Source organism: Balaenoptera ricei, chromosome 7, assembly GCF_028023285.1.
Source record: "Balaenoptera ricei isolate mBalRic1 chromosome 7, mBalRic1.hap2, whole genome shotgun sequence".
Lineage (NCBI taxonomy): Eukaryota > Metazoa > Chordata > Mammalia > Artiodactyla > Balaenopteridae > Balaenoptera > Balaenoptera ricei.
In genome coordinates this window covers 51,112,071-51,124,896 of record NC_082645.1, presented here as the reverse complement: position 1 = coordinate 51,124,896, position 12,826 = coordinate 51,112,071, and the positions used below count along the sequence as shown (strand labels likewise).

Sequence of the window (12,826 nt, the reverse complement as noted above, 5' to 3'; positions counted from 1 at the left end):
CTAAAGAATGTTTTCATGAAGTAAACTTCTTTCACCAGAGTTGTATATATTCTTTTCTCTATCTTTTCCTATTTGTTAAATAATAAATGTAAAGTGCATAAGCTGAACACCTTATATTATCAAGAATTGCATTTATAAATAGAAAAATATGCTAAGCTAACTGAATTTTACTAGTCCTATAAATATCTAGGAGGAATAGTGTTCAGAACAATTAGCATATTAATTTCCATAGTTAAAGGGAAGTGCTTCTTTGTCCAAAACAAGTTATCAGCAATGTCTCTAAGCATTTATTTAGCATGACTAATACTATAAAGTATGTAGTGGTGACACTTAAAATACTTAGCAAAGTAGAAATGAATGAATGAATAATGAATGTAGCAATAGTTTACATGAACGAGAATAATTTGCTTAAAATTTCCCAACAGAAATGGCAGATACTCTGAGTAAAATTATCATATACAAAGTGCCAACACTGACATTACACTAATCTGATAAAGAATTCATGGCAATGTGCCCAAAAGGTGAGATAAAGTTGAGTGGCAGAACAAAGTCACACCCTCTAATAAAGAAAACATAACATTAAGAAAAGTGGGTTCTATTCTTCATTATGCTTTATATGATTACTGGTAAGTTATAAATCATTAACTTGTTCTATAAAATAGATTTTATCTGCTCCATAGGATTTCATTAAATATAAAGTGACTATAAAAGGACTTTGAAAAGAAAAATTGTTATATTCCTTGGAATTAAAACTTTAATTTTAAAAATTAAAACTTTAGTGAACTTATTTTAACTGATGTTTAGAGACTGAAATTGCTAGATAGTTGCTAGAGCAATCATTCACCACTTTTTATAGTTATTTATTATACCTACATGCATTTCTTATTCACCATCTTTTTCATTTATAATGGGTTTTAAGGATATAAAAATCCAGTGGAATTTTTGGAAGAACACTTTATGATGAACACTTGATTATAAAAACGCTCCTGCCTATTTAAGCTTTGTCTGCTTTTCTTTGATCGTATATGTATCAGTGGTTGAGAAACAGTACTTTAAAGAAATTTTAAAATTACAGCAGTAACTTCAGTTACTGAAAATTAAATCAGGGTCATGAAGCCTGAGTCTAATTTCTTGTTTCACCACTATCTATATAATTTTGGACAAATATTTCAAAGCATTAATAAATTTCTTATATCCAAGTCTGTGCCATTCCCTCCACCTAAACCACTCTCCATCTCTATTCCTCAGCACCTAATTCCTACTGATTTTTTGGTCTTCTATGTCACTTCCTCCAGGAAGTCTTCTCTGAACCTGAAATCTGGGTTAGGTGCTCTTCTGATGTAGTACCATAGTATTCTGGACCAATCCTTTAACACAGCACTTATTCCATTGTGTTGTCTGTTTGTCTACATTTCCTACTAAACTGGAAGCTCACTGAGAACAGAATATTGTCCATGATTTCCCTAGCACCGAGCACAGTGCCTGGCGTGTAGTAGGTTTGAAAATTCAAGCAGAGATAATTGCATATCCTAGCAAAGATACCAAAATTAGGTGACACTGCTCTCTTTTCAACTAAAGATAAATGAAAAGGCATGTATCAATGTTACATCTCATTCTGATCAAACTGTTCTTCCCATCTGCCTGCTTTCTGAGTGTCCCTGACACCTCCTTCATCTGCATTTGAATCCTGTTCACAACACCCTCACCATTTACTTTTATTGGGGAAGTTATTTTATATCCCACTCTGATTTTTTTTTGTTCTAAAACAGAGATGTACTTTAAACATATCTCTAATGACCGAGAAGAATTCAAAGTACTAAAAGTCATCGTATTTTCAACTCTATATCATTACATCATTCTTAACAAGACTATAATATTGCACTGTTTTGGCCTAATTTCAACAATTTCAACTTCTAATAGTAAATAAAGATGATAAATCTTCAAAGGAAGATTTTGAGGGCCTATCTGAGCAGTTTATAAGAAGAGCATTGGTAGTTAATGCAGAGGTTATAATGCCAGGTTGATGCCTGGTAAAGAACATATTGTTTCAAATATTCACTGTTTAAAATGTATATATAATTACAAAAAAAATCCTAAAATTAAATCAAAGAAGAGTAACATAATGTCCACATATACTCTGCAAATACAGCCTTAGAGAAATCCCAAACTGCTGGCATACAAAACTAGAAAGTGTAATAGGTACAATCCCATCTTTAACCCTAAACTGTAATATCACCCTCAACAGGCAATATGTGAGTACTTTTATCATAAATGTCGTAGGTTCCAAAAGCAAAAATACATTTCAATTCAGTGATATTTTGTTTAAGACTTTATCATATTTTCAAACATCAAACTATGCAATTTAGACCCAATGAGTCTCTTTTATCTCACTGCTTTAAATCTGAAATCTTATCTTTCACTACTGTGCTCTTTGGATTACATTAAATGGAAAAGGTCCTAAAGGAAGACCAAAACCAAAAATACTTTGAAAAAAAAAATCTCTGTATAGTAAAATTGATCTTGGTTCATTATCTACTTAATAGGGAATGCTCGACAAATAAAACTTCAAAAAGTTATTCTTGGCAAAGATGTTATAACGAAAACTCAAGTATTCAGATGAGCAGCTGATTAGATGACTTTTAAAATCTTGTTCAACTCTGAGAGACCAGGATTTAGGTCATGAATCAATTTAAGGAACTCTATCTGCTAAGTTCCTCATATTTCTTATAACAATAACAATATTGGTAGAAAGAAAAGCCCCACAGCCAACAGGGGAAATGGTACTTACGAATATTGTGTCAGCAGTTCCAAATCATTATGCATGTTGATTGGATATGCTTCACTGAGTTCAAACAACTTCTCCAGGGCCTCATAAATGAAAATGATGCAAATAAGAGAAGCAAAGGCTTCTTCAGTAAACCGGGTGATATAGCAGACAAGGGAGCTTGCATCAGTGGCCACAAGTATGATACACAGGGTTGCAGTCCAAAGTCCAATACTAGCTCTTAAAGATAGGTATGACAGCCCATATTCTCTAGGAGGGGGAAAAGAACAGTGGAAAGAAGGTCATTTAACAGCTTGCCACCATTTTAAGTAGATGGAAGTAAGTCTAATTCAGGAAGTGAAAGTAAATAAGCTTCACATCCCATGAGTATCTAAACTCAAGACTTTGTCTAAAGGGAACACCTAAAGGTACAAAACTCAAAGAGGTTTCTCAGTGCTTAGAACTGAATATAAGTTTTTATAAATATTACATAACAATATGCATCAATATTTTACTGTTCCTTTATTTCCATGGAGAGACAAAAATGGCAAACTGAATCAAATCAGCAACTTCTACCTCTCCCAGCAGATCTCCAAATGTGATGTTGGAAGAAGATTAAATACAGCAGAGAAATAGAAGGGGGCTGAGGGCCAAAAGTATAGAACACTTACTTGCAAAATTTAAACAAAATCTTTTCAAACACCAAAACTGGTCCTGTACTGCCTAATATGGTAAGAGGCTGTCCACCAAAGAGAGAATAGGCTATCCCAGTCATGGACGCTCCAAAGAGAGATTCGATTGCACTCTGTGTAGAGATATAAATGATTCCATTATCTAAGCTGTACAGGCTGCGATTATAACTGGGGAGAAAATATGTAAAATACATGGGTCTATTTTCCCTTTGCTATGAAGAGCCTAGCGACCTTGGGCAGGAGGTGGGGTAGGAAGATAAATAAAAGGCGGCAGGCAGTCAGCAGAGTATGAATGGTAGTGGGCAGGGATATGTCCGCTCCCCCTTCCTTATCTCACTTTTCTTTTGCTTATTAAAAGTTTACATGTATTCATAATAAATGTCTGGCAGAAGCATGGCCTATATCAATAGGAAAATGGACCTCTTATGAGTCAAGAACCAGAGGCGAAAGCTAGCCTAAGACTGGGGGGCCAGGGATGAGATCAGAACCTTGTGTAAGATAAGAATTAATTGTTCTGAGATATTCCACTCCCTGATTACCAGTCCCATTAGTCATTTAGGAAATTCATATGAACTTTATCCGCCAGACCGTACATCAAATCTCTCCTCATAAAGGAATCCAAAATTAAATGCAGACTCTCATCTAACTATGAATCTTAAAAGCTGATTAAGTTTCAAAGTTCAGAGAAAAGCATAATACATACTATTCGCCCTTCAGTTGCTTCTCCTAGCAGTCCTCCAAATGTGATGACAGGAGACATACACGCGCAGTAGAGAAACAGAAAAGATGCTAAGCACTGCAAGCTGAAAGCATCTCTGAAGTCACTCCAGAAGTATGGAGCTTTTCTTTTGATATCTAAAATAAGTCCCCCAAAAATCCTAAGACAGGGGGGAAAACACAATAGTGACATACAAATATAAAAATCACATAAATCAAAATGCTCATTTGCTTTGTTGCCAGGTCACAGTACAGGTTTTCCATCAGCAGAGATGAGACCCATATTAACATGCTAGGTTTTACTATGATGATCTACAGGAATGGCTTTGTACCACTATGTCACTTCAATCCCTAACCAAATATTGTGTCAACAACCACAAAAATCCTAGGTTCTCTCAAACGAGGTTCACAGCTGTTCATCCATCAAAATTCAAATAATGAGATTTAAGGATTACTCTAATCTCTGTGCCATTTTACAACAACCTATTCCTAAAATCAGGCCTACCATCCTCCATCATTGGCAATATTTTCTAATTGTTTACATTCCAGTTAGTGTAGCAGAAAGTGAAGGAGGGAAGGTAAACTGATTTTTGTACAGTCCAATAGTGAACATCAACTTAGAGAGAAAAAGTGGCATATAACCATGGCTCCAGTTACCCACTCTCTTTGTGAAAAAAGACCCTTGCCAAATAATATTCCAGACAGGCACTTAAATGACCTTATGGATGACAATAATACTTAGTAGAGAGAGGTAAGTTCCAGAGTTGTTTTCATTTTTAGAAAACTAAGACAGGGACCTTACAATAAGCAACCTAGATAAATGTACTTTTGATCCACTATTGTCTAAATATATTCAAACATCTATCATTCACAAGACAATAATGACCTTATTTGGGATAAATGCATATATTCTAAATATATCCAAAAACCACATTAAAGCATTTGAAGGATGATCTTTTTTGGGGGGGTGGGGAAGAGAGAGGCATTAAATTGTGAAATATTGCCTAAAATCTGAGGACTGGAACTTTTTAATCTATTAGGAATGAGAGCATTAAACAGCTATTCTCATTCTTTGAACATTTAATAACAATATGCAGATTTAACATTTGACTACCAAAAGCTCTTTGTGTTCTATGGGATAAAGATGTCATATTAAAATGAATAAGGCTGTGATTAAGTTCCTACATGGAGGTTAAAAAAAACCTATTATGTTCAACATACTGCCAGTATGCTAAATATACTTGGTTTATGGAAAAATATTAAAGTTTTGTTATTTATTTTCTAAATAGGAATATAATCTGGCAATCTAAGAATCACCTCAAAAATGATTGTTCTCTTGAGAAATAAATTCTGATTTGCCTTGAAAAATGTACCTCTTCAGAATAAATTCTATTATTTTTAATTGCCCTAATATAGGCACAATAGTAACATATTAGTAACTATTATGTGAGTGATAGAAACATTATGTTTTTCTAGTGATTGTTTCCATCAGAGGGATGTGGAGTAGGAGAGGTTGAGAAGAATGAAATTTCAATTGAAAAAAAAGGACATTTAAAATTCAGAGAAGCTTGCAAAGAACCCGTGAAATTCACACACAAAGATCATCTTAGGTTAGGTTCCCTTACCTGTGTTTAGTAAAACATATACATAATTTTTATTTGGGGGACCATTTCTGAATGATTTGTTAACTTGCCAAAGTCACAATTCAGAACAGATTTAATCTACGAGTCTATTTATTCATTCAGTTATGATTTATACCCCACCTAATCCCCAAAAGAATTTGAGCTGGTTATGAACTATTACTTAGTAGTTAATATTTATAGGTTTGATAGTACTTTCTATTAGACCACTCTTTTCTAATTAATTACTTATTAGGGTATACATTAGTCTAAATAGCTGTTATATTACTGTGTCATAAACGTGCTTTTAGCAGCATAAATCTAAATCCGGAAGTGGGAGGTCATTGCAGAGAACAGTGCAAGAGCAGCCCAGATGTGCACCAGCAACTCCAGGAGAGCAGATGAGTAATGGATACTTCAAGTCATGTCAGCAACAGAATCTGTGGAAGAACTCTGGAGAAGCGAAGATACCGGATATTGGTGACCTGGGAGGATTTAGGAAGCAGTAAGGAAAAGTGAACTTTGAAAAAAATCTAAGCTATGTGGCATGTTACACCTGAGAGAGAGAGGAAAAAAAAAACACCAAAAATAAAAAGACAGCATTTGAAAATATGAAAGTAAACAGAAGGAGTAACAATGTTTCTAGTAAAGGGAAAAGGAAAAAATTGTTTGTACCATCTCAAATTAGGTACGGAGCCTGAGGAAGACATTTCCTCAGAGACAAAACATAGGTAAAGGGAAAGAACACAGGAGAATTAAAATGCACAGAGTTGTCAGGAACTGGAAAGTCATCTTAGAGGACACAGTGAAAGCAGTACAGGAAATGGCCCTGAGGGGAGAGGAGTACCAATCCTGCAAAGCCTCTGCAATTGCCTTCAATTATAATGGAGGCTGTGTGTACACATTTCCCTGAAGAGAGACCCACCCAAAGGTTTCTGATTTTCTGCTCACACATTTCTTGGAGAGAGACAAGCTGTCAAAAAACCATAAAGAATCATTTTAAGAAATAAATTGAAGCTTTCATCTCTTCAAAGATGTGTGATTAGAAAAATAAATCATATACCTCTTTCAAATCACTACCGTAAAAATAAAAAATACTATTATATACATCCTCCTTGCATGTAATGAGAGAGGGTCTGTAAGACTGAGTTCTTGGTATTTATTTTCATTTCCATCTTGAGCTTGAAGTTTTCAACAGGCTCTTTTGGAAAGGGCAACTGACAGTTTTCTTATTCATCCTAAGAATCTGTGAATGTGTTTTAATGCATAGCAATATGAAAGACTAGGTATATATTAAAATGGAATGGTATATTCACTTTTCTGGTTTAATCATAATGACAATCATTAGTAACTACAGAGAAATCAAATTAATTGGCATATTCATCCCCCCAAGAGTAGGTATCCAAAGTATAAAAACAAATTAGTTCTCAAAACAGCAATTCCCGACACACAAAAAAGGTATATATCGTTTGGTCTTTGAAGTCCCATACGAGGGCTTTTCACTAACCTTCCAGTTCGCTGGAGTTCAGGTCCACTATGTCCTCCGTGGGGCTCGGCTTCCCCAGGAGCCGCTGTTCCATTTGGTACAGCAGGAATCTTCCTCTTCTCCTGCGGGAAGTTTTTTTGTTTTGTTTTTGGTTTTGAGTTTCAGGTGCTAGTTGTAAATAACAAAAACAATTTTTTTTTCCCTTGAGGCAATATACAGAGTGGCTAAGAACCCAGGCTCTGTTCCTTGTTTGTTATATGACCTCTAGAAAGTTATCTAGCCACCTAAAGCCTAAGTTCCCTCCTTTTACTGGTGATAATAACAGTACCTATCAGTGTGGTTGAGAGAATGAAATAAGGTGATGAACATTAATTCATTCTTTCAACTAATATTTATTGAGTGCCTAGTGTGTGCCATTCATTTTTATGGGATGCTATCGATGTAAAGGTGAGCAAGAAAAAGCATTCTGTTAGTGGAGACAAACAATAAACCTACAATGTCAGGTAGAGAGAGAGATACAAAGAAAATAAAGTAAGAGAAGGGGACAGAGCGAGACCAGGTTTAAGAGAGGTTGAGATGAAGAGGTGTTAGTGGTGTTATATCCCTGGCCTAGTTCAACTGTTCAAGAAGCATTAACTGTTATCATTAGCTATTTTTAAAATATATTTCCCTCTCTGATCCTGGCTCAGATCTTCCTACCCAAGCTTCTTGATAACACAAAGCGATCCAAAAGACTATTGCAAAAGGAAGCTTCTAATTGAGCCCATGACAAATTAACTGAGGTTATGTAAGTGCTGTTTCCCCATAGGTCTATTCCGCTCACTTTTGTCAGTGACAGAGAGTTTAAAAAATCAGAAAATCCTACCTACTGGTGATCTTGGAGCACACCAATGTGTTCAAAAGTGCTTAAAAGGACAATACAAAAATTTTTAATGGTGAAATTAAACTTTTTACTTGACTGCCATTCCAAAATAGTGTAAACATGTAAACATGTTCTTTGTGTTTAGTGTAAACATGAACAAACGTGAATTATCAAATGATCTTATTACAATGGGACATTTAGATAAAATGGTGCAGATTTAAAACATGACAAAAAATCCATTTTGAAATGCACAAAATATAGGAAAGTTCATTGCTTAATATTTTACAATTTCCTGGGTATATAAATAGATACAATGAACTGAAGTTCAAAGATAAAAGGGAGTATGTCTGTCAACTGATGAAGGAGCTGCCTTTACATGTAAATTAACTAGCATACATCAGTAAAGGGCTGTAACAGTGGCCCTCAGTACCCTCAATACCCAATAATCACCTAGGGAAAGATTTCTTAGCAAGCCTCAGAAGGCAAGTGATATTTGTTCTTCTGGGGAATTATCCCTGACTGCATAAATTAATTCATTGTTTTACAATGGGAAAAGCTATACACTGATAAGGCAAATGATAAGCCATGAAAGATACTCGTCATTCTAAAGTAACAATTTTCTCAAGGAGTGGTCATCTTCTAGTAAGGCAAAAAGGTTTTTGAAAAAAGAATTGTGTATGTATAGTACCAATGAATATTCTGAGGAAAATACAGGAAATTTTTGTTTGTTTGTTTTTCAGACTTTTTTTTTTTTTTTTGCCAAGCCACGCAGCTTGCAGGATCTTAGTTCACTGACCAGGGATCGAACCCAGGCCATGGCAGTGAACGCGCCGAGTCCTAACCACTGGACTGCCAGGGAATTCCCCAGACATTTTAAGTAAAATCAATAGGTGAGTAGATATTTGACTAGGCAAATTAAACAATTTATTAATTCAGTCAACAAACACTTATTGGGAGCCAATTTGTGTCAGGTTCTAGGATGCACCACTGTATACCTGGGGACAAATCAGGCCTGTGGAGCTTATGTTCTGATGGGGAAGGCAAACAGTAAACAAATAAACATGTAAGTAAATTAATTCTATAGTGTGTTAAAAAGATTAAAAACCAGGGAGAGTTTGGGATTAAAATATACACACTACTATATATAAAATGGATAACCAACAAGGACCACTGTATAGCACAGGGAACTATACTCAATATCTTGTAATAACCTATAATGGAAAAAAATCTAAAAAAGAATATATATATGTGTGTGTATATATATATAAATAACTGAATCACTTTGTTACACATCTGAAACTAACACAAGTTTGAAATCAACTATATTTCAATAAAAATTTAAAATAGGGCTTCCCTGGTGGTGCAGTGGTTAAGAATCCACCTGCCAATGCAGGGGACACAGTTTCGAGCCCTGGTCCAGGAAGATCCCGTATGCCACGGAGCAACTAAGCCCGTGCGCCACAACTATTGAGCCTGCGCTCTAGAGCCCACGAGCCACAATTACTGAGCCTGCGCTCTAGAGCCCACGAGCCACAACTACTGAAGCCCGCGCACCTAGAGCCCGTGCTCTGCAACAAGAGAAGCCACCGCAATGAGAAGCCCGCACACCGCAACAAAGAGCAGCCCCCGCTCGCTGCAACTAGAGAAAGCCTGAGTGCAGCAACAAAGACCCAACGCAGCCAAAAATAAATAAAAAATAAAAAATAAATAAATTTTAAAAAAAGATGTCTTTAAAAAATTTTTTTTTAATAAATAAGTAAATAAATAAATAAAATTTGTTTCCAAGTTTCTTCTGATATCTCCAACCTGAATTATTAGAAAGAAACGTTGAACAGATCTGCTTCTTCCTTTTGGGGACTGAGAGAGATTTGGTGGATTTAATAAGATCCCTGAGAGGTCCATATTTATGTAGCATTATGTACATGCCAGATTCTAGAGAGAGATATGATGTCAAATGTTTTTTTTTCAAATGCAGAATATATAATAAAGAAAAAATAAAGAAATAAAAACTGTGGAAAAGTAAAAATTTAGAGCAGACTAAGGGGTGGTGTGAGGTATAGGGAGGAGGAACTGGCAATTATAAATAGAGTGTCATTTGAGAAAAACTTGTGGGAGTCAAGAGAATTAGCCATAGAATAACTGGGGAACATCCAGGCAAAGAACAGCCAGTGGGATAGACTTAAGGCAGGAGTGTGGCTGCAGGGCTTGAAGAACAAGGAGGCGGCAGGCCAAGGAGAGGAGTGAGCAAGAAAGAGCCAGGAGACGACTGAGAGGTGAAGGGGAGCCAGACTCTATAGGTTTAGTAGAACGTGGTAAGTGTTTGGCTTTTATTCTCAGCGAAATGAGGCGCTTTTGCAGGATTTTAAGGAAAGGAGTAGCATGACCTAACACTCTGGCTGCTGTGTTGAGAACAGATTCTAGCGGCCAAGGGTAGAAACAAGGAGACCGGTTAGGAGGCTATTTCAGTAATCCAGGAGAAAGATGATGGTAGCTTGAACTAGGGGGGTGGCAGTGGCAACAGCGAGAAATGGTATAATTCTAGATAAATATTGAAGGCAATGCCAAGAGTATTTCCTGGCAGAACTGAAGTCAGGTGTAAGAGAGAAGAATAAAAGTTTCTGGCTTGGTCAATTGTAAGTATGGAGTTAACACTTATTGAGATGGGAAGGTACAGATGGAACAGATTTTGAGAAAAGATCAGAGTTTCTTATATTCTTCAGGAAACATTATATTGCCTTTTATAATATAAATGCAAAGATGTATATAGGTAGAGAAATAATACAATCTATAATTCAGTTCCAACTTTGACATGTTGAATTTTAGATATCTAAAAGACACCCAAGTAGAGACACAAGATAGGCATTTGGATAAGTAACTTGCAAGTGCAAGGTGAAAAATTAATTTTGGAGAGGATTTAAAGCTATAAGATTGGATGATATTACCAAGAAAATGAGTGTAGAGGAGAGAAGACCACTAAGGACTGAGCCTTGCATCACTTCAATATAAAGAAATCAGAGAGAAGAGGCGGAACCAGCAAATGAAACTGAGGAGTGACCAGTGAGATATAAAGAAAACCAAGAGTGTGGGGTTTGGGGAGCCAAAGAAAAGAAAATATATCAAGGAAAAGGGAGTCATCAATTCTGTCAAAGGCTGCTGATTGATAGGTTAAATAAAATATAGACTGAAAATTGACCTTGGAATTTAGCATTGTGGAGGTCTCTGGCGGCCTTCATGTAAGTAAATTTTAGTAAAGTGATGGGGGCAAATGCCTTATGGAGGTAGGTTTAAGAGACAATTGAAGGATAAAAAAGAGTGAAATCTTGCCATTTGCAACAACATGGATGGACCTAGAGGATATTATGGTAAGTGAAATAAGTCATACAAAGACAAATACTCATACAATCTCACTGATATGTGGAATTTAGAAAACAAAGCAAACAAACAAACAAAACAAAAACAGACATAGATGCAGAGAACAAATGGGTGTTTGCCAGAGGGGAGGAGGTGTGGGGATGGGTGAAATAGGTGAAGGGAATTAAGAGGTACAAACTTCTAGTTAGAAAGTAAATAGGTCATGGGGATGTATTACACAGCATAAGAATGTTGTCAATAACACTGTAATAATTTTATATAGGACAGATAGTTATTACACTTACTGTGGTGATCGCTTCGTAATATATTTAAATATCTAATCACTATGTTGTATGCCTGAAACTAACATAATATTGTACTTCAACTATATTTCAATTAAAAAATGAGAGAATTGGAGGAGAGGAATTGGAGGCAGATAGTACAGAGAACTCTTCTGTTGCATTGCGTTATAGAAGGGAACAAAGAAATGGATGAGTAGCTGGCAGTGACAGTGGCATTGAGAATTCTTTTTTTAAGATTTACAAATTAACAATGTTGTTTGCTAATAAAAATGATACAATACAGAACAAAAGACCTGATGATATAGGGGAGAAAGAGGAGAATTGGGGAGTAATGTTTTTGAGTAGGTATGAAGAGATGGGATCTACTGCACAGATAGAAGGCTGACTTTGGATAATTCATCAATAGTAACATATGGGAAGGCAGAGAATGTAGGTGCTGGCAGTACATAAATATGGTTTTGGGAATCTTCAGAAGTTCTCTTTTGATTATTTTAATTTTCTTAGGGAAGTAGGAAGCAAGTCAACATCTGAAAGTCAGAAAGCAGTGCTGAAGGTTTGAGGAGAGAAAACAGGTGTGAGACAGTCATGTAGAGAGAATGGATTGAACTTGGGAAGTCCAGTATAATGAACTTGTAATATAAAGGGCCTACCTGAGGTATGTGGTCATGAATTATATGAGATTAGTCAATGTAGTTGTATGTTTTCCTCAGCCACTCTCAGCTGCGTCAATGGAGGTATAGACCAAAGAATTGAATTCACACAGTGTTGTGGTTTTGACAAGCAAGTAAATGGCATGAGAGAAAAGCAAGGAAGTTGAGGGTATACACAAGGGAGTGATTATAATGACTGACACAATGTTCTAACGAGTATTTTCAAGGGTATCCCTTGAGGTGACTGTTTATTCTTCTCTTAACTGAAAGTAAAAAGTATTAAAAAAATACTGTGATTTGCACATTCTGGAAGAATAAAAACCATGGAGATTATCCCATGGAGGAAAATATTATTTGAATGACTAGGAAGTCAGAGTGCTTAA

General features: G+C 35.8%; 1 protein-coding gene across 3 annotated transcripts in view; it reads right to left on the bottom strand.

The window, feature by feature from the left end:
- Positions 1–12,826, bottom strand: part of SLC4A10 (solute carrier family 4 member 10) — a 217,035-nt gene that overhangs the window by 84,275 nt on the left and 119,934 nt on the right. For all 3 annotated transcript variants that reach the window (XM_059927980.1, XM_059927982.1, XM_059927981.1), the window contains 4 exons: positions 7,300–7,400; positions 4,160–4,334; positions 3,436–3,569; positions 2,789–3,034 (listed from right to left, as the gene is read on the bottom strand). In XM_059927980.1, the coding sequence (XP_059783963.1) occupies positions 2,789–3,034; positions 3,436–3,569; positions 4,160–4,334; positions 7,300–7,400 (656 nt within the window). The remainder of the gene's footprint in view (positions 1–2,788; positions 3,035–3,435; positions 3,570–4,159; positions 4,335–7,299; positions 7,401–12,826) is intronic.